Source organism: Cyprinodon tularosa, unplaced genomic scaffold, assembly GCF_016077235.1.
Source record: "Cyprinodon tularosa strain WSP-4 unplaced genomic scaffold, ASM1607723v1 ctg332, whole genome shotgun sequence".
Taxonomy (NCBI): Eukaryota; Metazoa; Chordata; class Actinopteri; order Cyprinodontiformes; family Cyprinodontidae; genus Cyprinodon; species Cyprinodon tularosa.
The window spans coordinates 520,581-539,098 of record NW_024039044.1 but is presented as its reverse complement, the minus strand read 5'-3'; the positions used below and the strand labels follow the sequence as shown (position 1 = coordinate 539,098).

Sequence of the window (18,518 nt, the reverse complement as noted above, 5' to 3'; positions counted from 1 at the left end):
GGTTTTCTGTTTTCATAAAAAAATCACAAAATAGTGCTGACGGAGGGAACGGGGAACTGTTTGGATGAAAAGTGTTTTTAAAGCTGCATCGTAACTCCCACTGTGTTTCCTCTATGTCCCAACTGCAGGTCCGGATAATTACGACGAAGGAATCGCCTACATCAAGTCTCAGTATGAAGGCAAGAACAAGTCCACCAAAAAAGAGGTGTACTCTCACGTGACCTGCGCCACGGACACCAACAACATCCAGTTTGTGTTTGATTCTGTCACAGACGTCATCATAGCCACCAACCTGAGGGGGTGTGGCTTATACTGATGCTGCCAAGGATGGTCAGATGCTTTATTTCTGTGGCACCTAGTCATGTAACCCGTGTGGGACTGATTGGCTTGGTGTCGCCGTGTGACATTTGGTCAAACGCTGTGCCTGAGCTGTGTCCTCCTTTACTACAGAGCAAACCATGTTCCAGCTTGATTTCACTCATTCGCTGGTTGGTCAAAGCTTCTGCTGGCGTCTTTGCCTTATTTAGTTCTTGACAACCTTCCCTACATCATGTTTTTTGTTATTTGTTTTTTTTTCACTTTTTTGACCTTTTTATAGTTCTGTTTGCCATAAAAAAAAAACCCAGTTCCTCAACAACCCACAGGTCAGCATGTGTAAAGTATTATTCTAGCTCATATGATTAACCTATTTTTTTTTTTTTTGTATTACTGAGAATTTGCATCTCATTGAAACAGTTGCACTTCCTTTATTGTGGAACCCTTGGCGCTACAGTAAATTAATACATCAAGAGAAAACAAAATAGTGCCGGTCTGTTTTACTTACAGCAGTTAGCGAGCTCTCTAAAGACAAAGTCTAGCAAAAGTGTGGGATTTTCCATCTTATAATTGAAACATTCCTGTGTTAGCCATGATACCTCTCCAGCGTATGAGTTTCAACATCCTAGGTTGCTACACAGAGAATTTATCTGAGTAATTTCTACTTATGCTGAAGAGACTGTTACTCCTCTCTAAAGTGTAAAGAATTACTCTTTTGATAAAAATTATTATTATTTAAATTAAAATCACATAATTTAGCATCTTCAAGATTCCGGCTCTTACAAAACCTCAGCATAACTAACCAGAAAATTCTAATATGGTGCATAAATCAGAACTTAAAATAAATCTTGATCCAGAGTCTTGGAGGCCTGAATCCCTGAGCTTTACCGGTGTGAGCCACCGCTCAGAGATTATGTGGCTGCTAAGACCTGCTACATTCATCAATAAACATCTGAAACAAACACTCTGGATAAATAAAATGTTTTTGATTTATATAAAATAAGATAAACTTAATTATTTTAGAATAGAAAAGAGACACACTCATTTATGTCCAAATTTGAAGCATTTTCTATTTTCCTTTTTTTTTGTGTAGATCATGTGACAGAATGAAACAAAACTAATATCAAATCATACTAGAACTGATAACTGATAATGCACAGATGTTTTCATCCAAATGTAATAAATTTCCACTTTTTTTTACAAGGAGAACCATGATTGGATTTTATTTTTGATAAGAATCTCATTCAATATGTTGTTAGCAGAGAGCGGCTGCCCAGGGTAGAGCCGTTTGTCACTTCCTTGGCTAAACTAATAGGAAAAACCGGATGCAGTGGCCCCATTTTTAACCTGAGGAGGTCATCAAACCACCGACTTTAAACACAAGAACAGCATTTCAACAAATGTGTGGTGAATTGTTAAAATTATGCCTGGGACATGTAGACATCACTAATTTATATAGTTTGTAATATTAAAAAAAATGTATTTAGTCCTTTAAGTTTTTCTCAACTTCCACCCTATACTGTATACTGATTGCTCTAAAAAGTTTCTCTCAGTCTTATCAAAAGAAAGTAACTCTTCAACTCACAGTTAAGAAAAAACAGCTGTTAAAAATACTTTGAACTATTTTAACTGTGGAATAATAACCCGCCATTTTTCCTGTGGAGTAGGCAAAAAAATCTCAGTGACGTATTATGATCCCGTTGCCGATCTACACTGGACCGAACAGCTGGCAATAAAATCCTGAGAAAAAGAAAAAATGTTTTGTGCATGGTGAGAAATGCTTTATTCCCATGATATAGAGTGAAAATCTGTTTAAAATAATTTACTTTTAGGGCATGCATTGATGCAGTGGGGCTCCTCAAACATCTGCTTATATTTGCCTAATATATAATAGTAGTCTTTGAGTCTCATTAAAGGCCATCTATATTGTAAATGCAAAGTGACCTGGGGTGCTTTAATTATTTTTGAATTCCTATAGAAATTCCAATATTCCTAATTAAAACATAATCAGATGATTATGCGCCTCTTTATTTTCTAGAAAATTAGGAATTAAAGGAAGGAAACCAGGATCGGAGCGGAGAGGAGGATGCCATCTTTGTCTCTTCTCCACAGGACTCATGTTGCATCGTGCACGGGTCCATTATAGAACCACTTAAAACAAAGGGCTAACAAAACCTGCTGCTGACTCAGGCAGACAGTTCTTAGCTAGTGGCTGGATGAAAGCATCGATTTCCCCCTGCCCTGAGACCACACCATTATCTTTGGTTGCTTTCATAATACTCCTATTGTCCACTGTAAAAAGCCAGGGGTGAGATTTTAAAGATTATATCCTGAATAATGTAGACAGATATGAGCTGCTTAAATTAAGAAATATTGTTAACATGTTTAGGAAGGATTTGCAGAATCCTCTTTAAAGTTGCTTCGATTAAACAGTCTGATCTGAGTGGGTTTGCAGCTGTTAGTGCTCCTTAGTAAATTTGATTTCATTGCGCATAGTGCATCATTCATCACTCCCATCCTGCTATACTCGGACAGGTGGGGTGCATTATTTAAACAGGTAGATGGCACCATTGCCTCGTTTGCCACATTTGTAACAAATTTCCTAATTAGAGGCAGTGAAGTCCCCCCAGGCTGTTGATAGGCCTGCTCTGCATGAGTCTGCATGTGGATTTTCAGTGTCTGCGTTTGCTGATTGCATCCAGTAAACTGTGTGTGTGTTTGTCATTTACCAGAGCAGAAAAGGTCAGCGTGCAAACTTGCATGCATGCATGTGTATGTGCTGTATTAGTTACAACATCGGCTCACGGGTGGAGTGCTGGAGCTAGTTTTGGTGGATTAATTACCCACAAGGCACCTGTCTACCCTTTACACTACCGCAAACACAGACCAATGCACACACATGTACTGAAGGCACTAAAAGCCCTTGGGTTTTTTTGAAATGTCACAACACCTTCATTTGCCAAATGTCTCTATCATTTGCTGCTAAAAGCATCAGATGGATTCAGGTCGTTTTGGCAAACAGAAAAACTGTTGTTTGTTGTGGAATAATGATCTATTATATAATGTTTTTTAAAGATACACCATTTTAAGGATAATCTCCAGGTAGATAAAATTTTGTAATTTCTTATTTAATAAAAAGAACAAAAAAAAAAACATTTATTTAGTAATGATGAAGCTGGCCATCCTCTCCTCTCTATGAAGCTGCATAGCTTTGTAGGCTTTTGTTAAATGTGTTCACCCACTGGGGCTCCATATCCAAATTAATATACTGTCTTTATTGCCGTTTCATTAAAAGAATGTTGATCTGTTAAAAATGTGGGTTTTCTGTTTAAATTTTGGAACCAAAAGGGCCTGTAACATTCAATGGTACCATAGGAGCACAGTTTGTTGTTTTTTCGTTGGTTTTCTTTTTAAGTGTCCATGTAATATTTTTAAGTCCTTAGTTGTATGAGGCCCTGCGATGGACTGGCGACCAGTCCAGGGCTTACACCGTCTCTCACCCCTAGCCCTGGAGCACCAGCACCCCTCACCCCACTTGGGATAAGCGTGACAGAAAATGGATGGATGGATAGTTTTATGGGTTCAGTTTTAGCAGTCTATTGCTATGCTGCTGAGGTAGCCTGTGTTAGCCATTCTTGCTAACTCCAATTCTAAAAAGAAGCCAGCTGAAGATGGTTGCAGAAAAATGTCCTGCTGATTTTTCCCTGTGCACATCTTTATTTGCCTTGGGCCTTTGATTTGAGCCATTTCTTATCAGTTTGCTTTAAGCGTTGTTGAGGCCGATGGAGATATTCTTAAGCTTAGCACCATTAATAGTATAACCCTAAATTTGTTCACAGGTTACACATAATTTGTACTTAAATTGTATAATTAGTGTTTGTTTTTTTGTTGCCTACATCTATATGGATTTCTGTAAATAATTTTTTGATTTCAAGATTTAAGTAGTTGGTATATCTTTGGTTACAGCACATTGTTTTAAAGTTCATGTTTGTCTTTGGAAATATCTTAGCGTACGTCTCAAACATTATTTAAGGGCTGTTACCAAGAGGATGTGCAGTTTGTCCAAACTTGTCTGAGTGGAAAACATCTACTGTAACATAGCTCCCACTGATGACCTTGCCTCCAATATCTGAGTCTTAAGGCATTTAAAAGTGTTGGATAAATAGCTGGTCTTAAAGTTAGGATAAATGGAGGTATTTCAGCAGTTATTCACACTGCATAAAGGTAATTACTTTAGAATGCATAATTAAGCCCCTCGTAGTATGTCATATTTTTGCACTGTTCGGCTCTTCAATCATATGTTTTTAAGTTGATATTATGTTATTTAGGCCACTATCTTACCCTTTTCCATTTAGCAGAAACATGTATTTTCCAAACTGTTGTTTTCTCAAGTGAAATTAAGCGAGATTCATATTTTAATCTATTTTAAGGCTTGTTTTGGAACTAGGGACAGGTTATGGTTGAGATCTATAAAAAAAAAATGGCTAGAGTGCTGCTAACAGCAAAAAACATACAAGCTGGGTTGACAGCATATAAACTAAGCTTTTGAATTACTTTTAGCTTGTAAATTTAAACTAATTAGCTCACTTTTGGTAATAGAAATCAACATGGAAATTATATCCCAACCAAATGATACTTGTTTCATAGGCAGTTCAAAATTGTTGATGCATTTCCAGCATTTTGTGCTCAGTGGCAAGGCTGATTACTTCCAATAAGAAAATATTTCTGTATTTAAACACTAAATTTAGGGTTTTTTTAATGTTTTTTATGACTGATTTATTGAGATTAAACCATTTAGGAGGGCTAATAAACAGATTATGACTGCAGCTGTTACAGTGTTTTATACACTGTGCTGCTTTGTTGTCATTTCAAAGCAGGGCTGATGAGAAACCAACAGCTTTCTGAACCTGAAAGACGCAGTGTGACCTGTGGCCATTTCACTGGCCTTTTTCCATCCGTTTTTAACTTGAACCTGCTTTCAATGCACCTTTTATGCGATATCTTTTTTTTTACGGGTCTGAAACATTAGGAAATGAAGTGGAATTGTTTGATGCAGTGTGTGAGCAGACAACTTGGATCACTGGTGGGGAATTCACGTCCTTCCTCCGCATCTTGACTGGCTACATTATTTTTCTGTGCTGTCAGTTTCAAAAAAAAAAATTTTTTCAAATAGAAACATCAACAGACCATCAGGGAATTAAAATGTAGTCCTGTATATGTGTTATTGAGCAGTTAGATTAAACAAATCAATCAGATAATAATTTTCACTTTTAGTTTCAAGTTTAGTTTCAAGCATGCTGTGGTTAAAAAGAAAAAAGCATTTAGATTATATAATTTAGCTGATTCTGTACATTTGGGTTTTACTTGGTGTATGTGAATCAAAGCATGTACTTTTTTTTGGCACGGGCCAAAAATTCTGTGGCATCCCAGCTCAGTCGGTGATTGAATTGTCTGTGCTGTCGAGTAGAAATGCATAAAGAGGCAACATTGCAGTGTAACTGTTGAAGCACGCATACACAGTATTCTAATGAGGGTTTAAGTAGGATGGAGTGCAGCATTAGTTCTCATTTTTACCAGATGAGTTTCTGTATACTGCATATTTCTGAAGAGGAAGTAATACTAGATTGTAGCCGCTGGTTGCTGGATGATGAGAACAGACATGTCATTCTCAGGGAAATATTTCTCTTTCTTTTTAAGAGTGTGTTAAACCCTACACAGCAAAAACCTAAATAAGTTTTATTTTTTCTTAAAATAGGTGGATTTGTTTCTTGAATTTAGAAGGTAGGTGAGACACTTTGCCAATGGAACAAGACAATTTACATTTAAAATAAGAAAAAACATTGCATTGTCTTATTTCAATTGCATTTTAACTAATTATCTTATTTTAAGAGTTAAAAATCTCATTACATCTTCAAATTATCTTAGTTACACACTCTAATCAAAGGTAAATACACTTAAGACATTTTTACTTATTTCAAGATTATCTTTACAATGCAACAATTTTAAAGGTTTATTATTACTCATATAGGTTCTCATCTTTTCCTTTAGATTTGTATCTTTTAGCCAAGTTTAATAATGTTGCAAAATGTAAGGAAAGAAGATAATGTTCCAAATAAATTTAAGAAATTATATGAGAAAATATGAATATAATAGAACACCCCATAGTTTAATGTTTGTAAAGATTACGTCCTAATAGTTTTTTTAATTTTTATTTTAAATCACACCCTAATATGAACATAGGTTTTTGATGTTAACCCATCAGTACATTGTAGAAAGGGGTTTGTTTAATAAACAAAGAAGAACCAACACATTCTCAAGACTCTGTTTTGCTTGGTTTGATTTAACGTTGTGAGCTGCTTGTTTTATCTTAAACCTAGAGCACATCCAATTGTTTGTTTCAAAATAATGTGTCCCACTGCAGGAACAAAGCAATTAGCAGTTTATAGGAAGAAGACAGGACTGATGTCGGTTCTCTTTTCAGAGAGAAGAAGAATGAGTCAATTACTGTCTGTGTATAAACCGGGGAGTTGAGGTCTGACAGCCAATATGAGGGTGGTCAAAAAATATTGTTCGATGTGCAGTGTTAAATACCTTATCTGTGTGAGCTGCAGAAAGAGAGTCCAAAGCTGTGCAAGAAAGGTCAAGTGTCTTTGTTGTTTCAGAATCAGAATTTCTTTGCAAATCAGATATTAAGTCATCCGTTTCGATAACAAAGGCTGTGTGGCTGCTCCTCTGGGCAGCCGAGAAACACAATCACACTTTTTGTTTCGCCTGCTAACATGAGCACAACAAACTGCTGAAATGCCACATCGTTAGCCAGATGGAAGACCTAAAACAAAGTGCCAAATGTTTTCCATACTAGATTCAAACAAGCTCCCATCCTGACCTTGCCTTCATGCCCTTATGAGCAGTCTGATGATATACAGTTGCCACTTTGCCTTAATGAGCACTTAAAGGTTTACAGAGCTGAGGAGAAGCTTGCTGCACCGCAGGGTAGAAACCATGGAGCTGCATGGCTCCTGGCTCCATTAATGCACTCTGGAGGGTAGATTTAACTCCAGTGTATCAAATATGCCTTCTCTTATTATGCTCACACTGATTTGACATCCAGACCAATGCCCATGCCAACTAACATTGTAATCACTGTCCAGGTACTGCAAAGCATGCACAAACTGTCTGTGGATGTGTCTATACTGTATGTGTGCAACTGGTTGTGTTGCAACTCCTCTGTGTTGATAATTTATTGTACATTGTATTTATACATGAGACAATGATAATAAAGCATCACATAAGCAACCGGCAATCTGTGATTATTTCTCTTCCTAAAATGTCTCCTCCATTTTAATAGTTTTGATCTTGTCCTTTGCTTCTCGTCTCCGTCAGATTTCTTTTTGGGATTATTTTACACCGCCTTAATTATTTATTTGAAAGGATTTCCGTAAACAAGTAAAGGAAGGAGTTTGAGTGTGAGACGAATGAAACAGAGCGCCTGTAGAAAATGTTGAAGCATTAATTCTACAGAAGTTTCCTTTTTTTAAATCATTCTTCTGCCAAGCATTTGTTATTGTGTAAATATGTTCATTTCTGATCACTAGCATTTAGTTTTGAAAACTCTTCTTTCTCCTCATCCTCTTTCCTGATCTTTGTTTGTTCTCCTTTTTTCACCTTTTTGCCTAATCCAATTTTCTCAACTCTTTATTCCTTCTCCATTCCCTCGTTGTTTCCCCCCTTCCTCTCCTTCCTCCTCAATAGAATCGCATGCACGAGTCTTTGATGCTCTTCGACTCCATCTGCAACAACAAGTTTTTCATCGACACCTCCATCATCCTCTTCCTCAACAAGAAGGATCTGTTCGCAGAGAAGATTAAGAAGTCTGCACTCAGCATCTGTTTCCCAGAGTACACAGGTGAGAAAAGTGAAGCAAACGTTACAAATGATAAGCAGCAGAGGAAACAGGAACCGATGTGAAGCCAACAGGAAGTGAAATACTTTGTTCACAGCACAGCAAAAAAAAAAAGCATAATTCTAAATTGTTAATTGTCTAATCTTTTTGGCTGATACAGAATATTTTTAGATGTTTTAATATTAAATAAGATGGAATCATGGATAGTTTCCTTTGAAATGTTGCGAAAAAAGTATTTCCTAACTTACTGATTTCTTATTTGCTTTGTTGCTTCAAACAAATATAAATATAAAAAACCCCAGTAACTACAAAAAGGCTGTCAAAATATTAATTTCATTTGTTAAAGAAAAAGAAAATATTCCATCCTTCTCAATAAAGTATGGTCTTCCAATTTATTTAATCTTGATCTTGATTTAATCTTGCTAAGTAAGCAAATCTTTGCGCAATATCAATAGCTCTGGTTTCAGAATCCTTTTCAAGGCTTTGAATCACATTGAACCATTATCCTGGTGAAAACATGCAACAAAGGTAAACCCTCGTAGAGGCCGTGCTACCATAATTACTCCAAGAATACACTGATTATTTATCCAGGAGGTCAAGAAAGATCACAGCGCAACATGTTAAGCACTGCAGAGTTCTCTTCCTTTCAAGGTCTGAGTAGATGATGGAAAGAGACTGTGACGCCATCAGAGAGCTCCAAAGCAATATCCATTATGACTAGAAAGAACGAAAGACTTTTACAAAATATTTTTCGGACTGACGGGCCAGAGATGCAACTTCTTAAAAGGTTTGTGACCTCTCTGTTAGAAAATACAGTAACAAAGTGAAAACATGCTGTAAACACAAACCCGCTGCAAACCATAAAACACATGCATAGACAAATTGTTACAGAAAAAAAACAACTGCATTTAATTAAAACTGCCAACTAGCTCTCCATACGGGAAGTGTTCCAGATGACTAGTGGGATACGTACAAGTACTCTGAGACTATTTAGGGGAAGGAAAGAGAAGGTCAGTTCTGATTATACCTTTATTAATGGCTTATTTCCATTTCAGTTAGTGATCCTCTACCCCTGATGGTCTGGAGCAGTCCACTTATGCAGTGCTGCTTTGCAGCCTTTCCTAACTTTTCATTATTTTTACTGCTAATAGCATTTTACTTGGCATGTGTTTTGTCTGTTATTCAGATCTTTGTCTGTGTTTGATTTTTATGCGTGCTGTACTTTTCATATTTGTTTCACATTAATAACAGAACACTAAAGATAAATGCCCAGCAATAAGAATGCTGGTAGTTACTTCCAAATGTGGCTTGACTGATGTAGACGTGAGTCTACATCAGTCCATTACCTCATGAGAGGAAAGAATATCTGAAGGGCAATTTTTCTTGTTGCAACGGCTTTATTGACCCATTAATCTCTTGATTTAGATAAACTTCAATCCTGCGTTTTTGAGGTATTTGCTGTTGTGTTTTTTTTATTATCTGAAGATGAGAAGGCTTGGATTCCTGAGGCTATGAGATATTTATTTTTTAGCCTGAAACTGTAGTAATTGTAGCTGGTTCTAGCTATGAGCATCAAAGCTTTGCTTCCAGATTAGCCCCAAATGTCCTGATGAGGACGACACTGAGTACAGGAAGTTTTTTCCTTTCTTGCGTCATCCTCTCTTACTTTATCTGCTCAGAAAATCTTTTGTTTCTGGAAATTTGAAACAGGCAGCTCCTGATGTTAAAAACAATTAAATCACCACGATTCACAACCAGTTTTGGCTTCCATACATGTTTCATGTTCAATGGAGTATAAGAGTCATAAAGAAAAAAAATTGTCATATTTAACTTTATTTCTTTAGTTGAAGCCTTTGTAAAGACAATAACTTTCAGAAGAAGCATCAGACTTGAAGATATGTCCTATTTATGTTTACATTTTAATGATTTTAATGTTAATACAATGAAAAATAGTTTTTTTATGTATATTTATTTTTATATCGATAGAAATTACATTTCATGTCCAAATTATCAACACAGTTTTGATAATTCGCTCTGGGTAAAATCTTGACTTATTTCTGTGCACCAAACTTAATGTAAACTAAATTTAATGCAAAAATATTCAGACCTAGCTAAACATCCGGTTCTGAAAGGTCTACCTCTTAAATTAAGGTTGAATTAAATCAGTTGTATTATTATTTTTTTTCTTTTTGCTAACTTAATTACAAATGTTTAATTCCTGCACTCTGCATTCCTGAGGAAAACCTTAACCCTACACTGCTCCCCGGTTGCCACACAATGGCAGCAAGTTAAATTTCTCCAAGCTGAGATCAATAAAGTTTAATTATTATTACATTTGGAGAGAATACAATTTAACGTTTGGCCCCTCTCCTTTTATGTTTTAGTGGTTCTGACTGTCAGTGACGGGTTTATATTTCATGTTCGGACAGAAGATCTATTTTCTTGAACAGCTCTTGGCTAAGGAGCAAACACAATCATTCCTTGAATTTCATCTTGCGAAAGTGTAGATCAACTCTTGGCCTAAATCCTAAAATAAACCTAAAGATTAATTGTTCACTCGGTCTGTGACCTGGTGAAGATGCAGGAACTTAACTGATCTATATAGGCTGAGTGACATTTTCTGGAAATTAGATTTAGTGTTCAAACCTTCGGCCTGTTCTTGATGCTGATTAACAGCTGACTGATTGAGTACATTAGTTGTCCACTGGACCCCTAGCTGAGGATTTAGGGTCTCTGAGTTATAAACTGTCTGAGAAATGTGGCATTTTAAATCTTACCAGACCGATTACAGCTGCAAGTTAGATTGCAGCAGAGAGGAGCAGCGAAATGTTGTGAGAAACATAAAAAGCCTCAGTCTGAAAAAAGATTCACTTCACTGCATTTACTGAAGCCCAGGGCTGAAATGATAGAATAAAAAGTGGGATTTTCAGCGAGAGACTGCAGAAACAGGAGAGTTAACATCAGAGGGAAGCAGAAAGACTCCTTGACATGGAAGTGAAATCCAGATGTAGCTATGATGGATAAAAGGACTGTGAGTAATAGAGCAGGAGGCAGTCACGCATGGTGCGCTGTGATAAGGCCACTTCACACACACATTCACTCACACTGAGCTCTGCAAGCTGATCCTACTTGTTCTGTCCCTCATACAGCTCTGACAGTCATAGCGAGTCGTCCTGACATGTTCCTCCTTTTTGCTCCGTCACATTCTCCCTCTATCCAACCTCAGGTATTAAAACTCCTGCCTCTCTGTGCTGAAGAAGGTCCTGTTCAGAAATTTGGAAACATATTTCACACCAAATCTCTCCGTCTGATCAGTTTTTAAATTATTTTAATGTACAGTTGTAGCATTTTGGAATTTCTTGAAAATCTCTGCAGCTCTTAGTGAACAGTCGGATGGAGATACAGTTTGCTAAAACTTTAATATTGTGATGCTCTATGTACATTATTACCGTTTTTTACATATTTTTTCTCTTTTTTTTCTCTTCTCGTATAATAATGGATAATATATATTTTTTGTATTACAATTTTCACATTGAAGATGCTTGTCTGATGTTAGCTGGCAGTGCATCCCATGAAGGATAAGGCCTGATTGATGACCGTGACCTTCAGCCTTTCTCTGGCATAAAGTGAGGACTGGTCAGAGACTATGTTGACACACAATCATTGATTGGAAAACCCAAATTAACTCTGAATATTAGTGGACAGTGAGGACTTTAGCTGCTGTGTTCTCTACTTGTTTGAGATTTTTCCAGACAGATCAGCAAATGGTGCATTTTGGTCATTAAGTTGAGATGAAAGTGTGAAAGAGGGATTGACCATCAAAGAGATAACGAACCTTATTCCTAAAGGGAATTTTGATAGTATTAATAAACACATCAAGGAGCTCATACCATAATCTAAAACCACCCCGAGGTCCCTGGCCTAATGGGTGCAGTAGAAGCTGGAGGAATATGCTCTCTTTGCTTTTTGTCATAGTAGTTACATGGGTGTTCCTGTTTGGCTGTGACACCATCCTGGAGAGAAATATCAGCTGAGCTGCTGCCATCAACACCTTTGTTAATAGATGTTTGAGATCAGTCTGTTCTTCTGTGTAGTCCTGTTTCTCTGACTGTGACTGGCTGGATGTGCTCTCTTCATCCTTTGACATGGGAGCTGGCTCGGAGCTCATCTGCCTGGCTGTGTGTTTCCTGGATGGGGCCGCCTGTGGAGCTGATTGACAGTTGCCTATTAATCTGCTTCTTTAGGTATCTCTGCTTCTGTCTCCTTGAACCCCAGTCGGCCACGGCAGATGGTCGCTCACATTGAGCCTGATTCTGCTGTAGTATCTTCCTGTCAAAAGGGAGTTTTTCCTCTCCACTGTCGCTACAAGCATGCTGTGTGAGGGATTGCTGTCAAGTCAATGAGTCGATGCAACCAGGTGGTTTTCCTTAGATAAAAAAACTTTGAATCAATTTGACTGTATGATCTGGTTGAATTGTAAAGTGCCTTGAGATGTGCATTCACAACATGTGTTGTGAATTGGTGCTATATAAATAAACTGAATTGAATTAAATTTAATAGAGAAACTGAATAACAGGGTCTGTTTTTGCTCTTGGATGAAAAACTAAAACCTTGCTTTGCTAGTAAAACAGTATCAGACATCTATAACTTGATTTCAGAGAAACACAAATCTTATGTTTACTAAAGAAAGATCAGATGGGTTTTCGATCAAGTTTAGAACTGTTAAAGATAAATAAATAATAATTTGTCCAAGTGGTAGATATGATAAATTGTCCATAGCCCGGTTAATTAAATATTGTACCTTTAAGCTGGGGAGAGGAGTATTTATCCCAAGTCTGTGTAAAGGTTATGTGGTCAAGGGCAGCATGTCTGGAGTAGGGGGTGTCGTTTCCTCATTCTGTGATGAAGCTTGTATCTGTGTAGGATCAAACTGGTTTGTGTTGGATTTATCAGAAAGCAACAAGACTTCTTTTTTTATATATTTTTGGGGATTTTCTACATTTTTGACCAACATAAAATATAATATTTTGCCCCCCTGACAATAGCAGCTTCTTCCACATGTTAGCTGAGTTGCTGTAATGGCTCCAGTTGAAGAAAAGCATCCCCACAGCATGATGTTGCAACCCAACATGGGGGTTTCATTATGGGGATGGTATTCAGAATGATGTGCTTTAATATTTTTCCTCCACAAACAGCGTTTTGCGTGTTTATAATAAAGTGGATTCTTGGTCTCTTCTTCCTTCACAGCTTTGCTCTCAGTCTCCTGTAAGGCTTGAGGCAGACTGCAACATTTATTTATTTTTGTTTTGTTTAGTTCCTTCAGAATTACCGGTGGTCTCTGGGCCTCTTCTGAAATTATGTCCCCAACCTGTAAGTTTAGTTGGACAGTAATGTCTTCGTAGGCTTGCATTTGTAGCATAACCTAACCTGTGTGAATCTCCCCATCTGACCTGTCTTGGTTCTTTGTGATGCTGGTTGATCACCAATGTTCTTATTTCTGAGGCCTTCCGAGAGCACCTGTTTATTATATTTCATTATAAACAGGCAACTTCTGAAGGACTTTAGTGGAACTGGATTTTATTTAGTGGTACCAGAGTAGAGAGGACAGACTACAAAGGCATAACACACATTTTAGGTTTTCATTTGCCAGAATGTTTGGGAACCAGGCAAAGTTTCCCTTCCTTTTCTCTATCATGTGCAACTTTACCACATGCAATCCTCATACAATACTTATAAAACTGTTATTGTAATAGAGACAAATTCTTTCAGGGTTTCAAAGTTTTTCAAGCAATCTTTTTTAGAAAGCTTGAAATCATGCAGGGATTCTCGCCTTTCTATAGGGAAGAATTTAGTTTAAAATCCTGTAGATTCTAATTTAAATCTTTTTTTTTTCACCTGTCCAGGACCCAACACCTATGAAGATGCTGCAGCTTACATCCAAGCACAGTTTGAGAGCAAGAACCGTTCTCCAAATAAGGAAATCTACTGTCACATGACCTGTGCCACAGATACAGGGAACATCCAGGTTGTGTTTGACGCTGTGACCGATATCATCATCGCCAACAACCTCCGAGGGTGTGGCTTGTACTGAGCGTGCCCACACACCCCATAATCCCTCACCACTACCACCAACCCCACTTTTCTCCCATTCTTCCTGTCCTCCCCCCCTCCCCCTCTTGCTCTGTCTTTTTGCTTTGGCACTGCTGTGGAAATGATGATGGCGATGATGATGATTCTCTCAAGAAAAACAACAACAACAAAAAAAAAAAACCCAACTAGGTATGAGGATGATTTTAAAATAATAGGCAAACATGCATATAAATATAAATATATATATATAAAACTATTTAATGTTTTTAGTTCTTGTGTCCTCTTTGCTCTGATTCCCCCTGATGTTTTTTTCTGGATCTGTTGCCAAGCAAACAAAATTAGTTTTAGTAAAAAAAAAAAAACGAAAACCTTGCAGCCTTGAAACCATCTTGAACAAAGTTGAGAAAAGCCTCCGTTCGTGCTCTTTCACGTGGTCGACTTATTTTTTTTTTTTATGTTAACAAAGTCTGTACTTTTTTTTTCTTGCATACTTTTCTATGTATTGTTACTCTGAAAATGATGATGCTGTTTTATTTCTTTGATGATCGTGTGAATATTTATTGAGTCTGTACACTGATTTCTCACATTCTGCCTCACCTTTCAAATCTTTTGTTTGGGGGGGGGGGGTCTTTTAGAAAAAATTGATAACCTTTTTTATTTGCAGAAAGATGTGTAAATGTGAACAGCACTAAAGAGCACCTGACAGGTTGGTTCAATACCTTAAAAAAAAAAACAACTGCTAAAAATGAAAAAAAATCAAAAAATGACCTAATTTCTTTTTTTATATCTATATAAACTTTTGCGTTTACATCTGAGAAGACATTTAGGTCTTTTTCTCTGTTTTTATTTTTGATCAACTTTTAACATCTTCACATTCAAGGCCCGGTTTCCATGTACGGAATTCCAGGTTTCCTGTTTCTGTATCCTGGCCTTTTGTCATTTGCCAGCCGCTGACCACAGCTGGCCTGAGAGCCAATGAGAAACATGCTGACTGAAACATCAGTGCTATGTAACAGAGGCACTGTGCTGTAGATAGCTGCGCTTTTAGAAGCAAGTACATTAGAACTCTGCCTTTGTCCCCATGATAACCTAATAACACTCTTCCACTTATAGAAACTAATTAATTTATTAATTTATTTATTGACCAATCGCGCCATCCTCTTTCTCCTTCCACATGTAACGCCTCCATCCATCCTCGTTTCCTCTCTTTGGTGGATTTTCAGGGTCCAAAGACACCCCTTCAGCTTTCCCAACTCTTCTCCTATTTTCATGCCCTCTTCCTCCGTTCCCACCTCAGATAGCATGAGATACTCAACTTTGTATAAAATAGACAAGTTATAATTGTTAAAACCTGTAATGTAAAGCTGCTTGTGAAGGGCCTACAAAAAGCTTAATAAAAAACTGCAAAACTTAGCTAAATAGAAAAAAAGAAAAAAAAAATGTGAAAGCAGCAACTATATGGGAGAGATGATCTGCTTCTGAATGGCATTGGGAGGGATTCAAGATGATAGGGAAAAAAAATGTGAGTTGAAGTTTCCAAGCAGGAACAGCTCACATGAAGCTTTTCAGCAAAGAGGTGTAGATTTTATGATTCCTGCAGCGACACAAAGAGCAAATATCTGCACTTTTGACCGAAAAACCAGAGACCATCGCCTTCACCACGTACCAACAACCATCCTGATGATATCAAAGATCATCAGTCTTGTGATTTGTAGCTACAGATCGTTTCTTTCTTTTTCATAAAGCAATGTTTTGTGGAGTATTTCGGTTGGAGGGCAGGCTGACGAGGAACCACCAGGAATCCGGTGGTGTTATATTGCTCTGAGCTGTGCCCCACTCCCAGCCCCGCCTCCTTTTACCGTTCTGCCTGTTCCCGTGCATTAGACCTGTCTCCTCACTTTAGCCTGATTCAGAACGATTAAATATAATATTATAGCAGTATCTATTTTTTATTATTTGTGGGGAGGGGTGAAAGAAAACCACACTTTTTTTTCTGGGGGAGAGCACGTTTCTCGCTGCATCCGCTAGTTAGGGATGCCGCATGTTATCACATCGGCGCTGTATAAAGTCATGCTCCTTGTTCTTCTCTTTCTCTTTTCAGTTTAGTGCACACCTTCCAGGTCTATAATGAAAAGCACAGTTCTCACCTCACACATACACAATTGCTCACACAGACACACAATGAGTAGATTTGGAAATTTGTTATTTATTCATACCTGATCTATGTTTTCCCTCATCAATCTATATATAGAAACCTCTTTCTTGCCTTCTTGATTTTTAGATTTAAAAAAAGAAGAAAACTGTGTATAATCACATGATGAAGCTGTTTTTTTGTTTTGTTTTTTTTGGCATTCTGTTCCTGTTATTCTCATGATTTTTCCTTTCTTACTTCTGTTCTGTTATTTACCCAGTGAATGCTTTTTTTCTGTGCAGCTTTTTTCTCTCTTTTTCTCCCTCCTCTCTACTTTAGTGAATGGTTGTTATTTCATGTGGGATGTCCGTGCTGGAAAAACCAATCGAATGTAGTGTTTACATTAAAAAGCCACTGTTTTCATGACTACAGAAATACCTTCTGGTCTCTTAATTTTTCTTTTTGCTTTTAGCCACAATGAACTGTCTGTACATATTGATATTTGTTTCATTTTAAAGCTTTAGGTAAATGTTCTCCTTTTCTTTACAAAAAAAAAAACTTATTTTGGCACATTTTTAATAATCAGGTGTCTAAGTCGGTTTCCTGCCTTTGACCCCAATTTCTAATCGCTTAACCAGGATTGTTCTTGGAGCTTTTTGGAGACAGAGTTCATCTCATAATCAGTTCCAGTGTGTCATAATTTGTTCTGCTGGAACATCTCCTTGTCTTAATGATTCCCAAATCTGTGCAAAGCTGCCCCTATCAGAAAAAAAAAATATTTAAATGGTCTGGGATGTACCAAAGCTCAAACAATAAACCCTGAAACTGCAATTGTCCACAGTACAAAGCAGTGGTGTAGCTCTAGATCCTTTAAAAATGCCTAGATTACTTGAGAACTTTGCAGTTGTCTTCACACAATGTGGAGATTATATTTAAAGAATTAGTGCGAGACTTTTTGTTGAGATCAACCTTCTCCTGGTAAAATTCTGGCTGAATACTTGACCCATTTCCTTTTCAGAATTTCAGTTTATTTAGATTGATTGTTTCTGAAAATCCACGATTTGTAAGCACAGACCTTCTGACATATCTGCTGTGGGGTTTTAGTCAGGACTTTGTGGATATGATTTCATAAGTTCAATCTTAGTTTGCTTGATTCATTTAAAAACAATCTAAATGTGTCCTCACTGTCCAAGGTCTAATCATGTAGTTGTTGGTTCCAAATGAAGCTGAGATATTTAGAGTCAGTCTTTATTTTTCACCACTTGAAATTAACTTTCTTAATTTCTTTAATCAATTAATCAAAAATATTTTTATAGAACACTTTGCATACTTTAATGCTACCAAAGGGCTGTACAGTAGAACAGACACATGACTCAATATTGCATCGATAAAAGCAGCTCATATTAACAACATACTACAAATTGTAATCTCTGGAAGTTAAAGTCAGCTAAACAGATGAGTCTTTAAAAGAAATGTTCATTCATGAAGAGCTTTTCCCATTCTACAATCATGCACAACCGCTGGTACATATGGTCCGCCTTTCTCATCTGATCATAAGACTTTAACCTTCTTTGTGTTAACTGCCTTAAATGTCAATCCAGCTTGAAGATCCTGATTTTGAAGCAGAGGATTCCCTCCTTTTTAGCTTATTCTCAGCTGCTGAGGTGATCAGTGACACAAATGAAACAGTTCTCTGGAGGGGGGCCCTTGTTTCTTCCTTGTTTTTTACTTTTTTTTTTTTTCCTCTTCTCGCTGCATTTGTTTAGTCACCATAGGTTGCGTCATCTCCGCCTGGGTAAGCTATTTGGCTTCATGTGTGGCCAGTTGGAAAACATCATTGCAAATACAATTATTGGCTTCTGTTCAATGTCTTTTTTTCATTATTTGAAAATAATACAGCTTTTTCTTACTAGAATTATAATCTAACAGTAAGAAAAATGTGTACTTAACACAGGGCTAACATTGAGGACTTCTGGTTTCCATAGTTTGCTGCTAAATTATATTAAACAAAAATGACTGAATACATGTTTCATTTTCTCTGCAGTTCTGTATTACTGTTGACAATATACTTAAATTAGG

At 37.1% G+C, this 18,518-nt stretch overlaps 1 protein-coding gene across 2 annotated transcripts in view; it reads left to right on the top strand.

The window, feature by feature from the left end:
- gnao1a (guanine nucleotide binding protein (G protein), alpha activating activity polypeptide O, a) overlaps positions 1 to 15,791 on the top strand; it is a 146,993-nt gene extending 131,202 nt beyond the window's left edge. Inside the window, exons 7-8 of one of the 2 annotated variants that reach the window (XM_038293967.1) lie at positions 8,068 to 8,221; positions 14,122 to 15,791. In XM_038293967.1, the coding sequence (XP_038149895.1) occupies positions 8,068 to 8,221; positions 14,122 to 14,309 (342 nt within the window). In that variant the 3' untranslated portion in view covers positions 14,310 to 15,791. Of the gene's footprint in view, positions 1 to 128; positions 3,630 to 8,067; positions 8,222 to 14,121 lie in introns of those variants that run through there. The other variant, XM_038293968.1, reaches the window with a different exon arrangement.
- Positions 15,792 to 18,518: the final 2,727 nt, after the last annotated feature.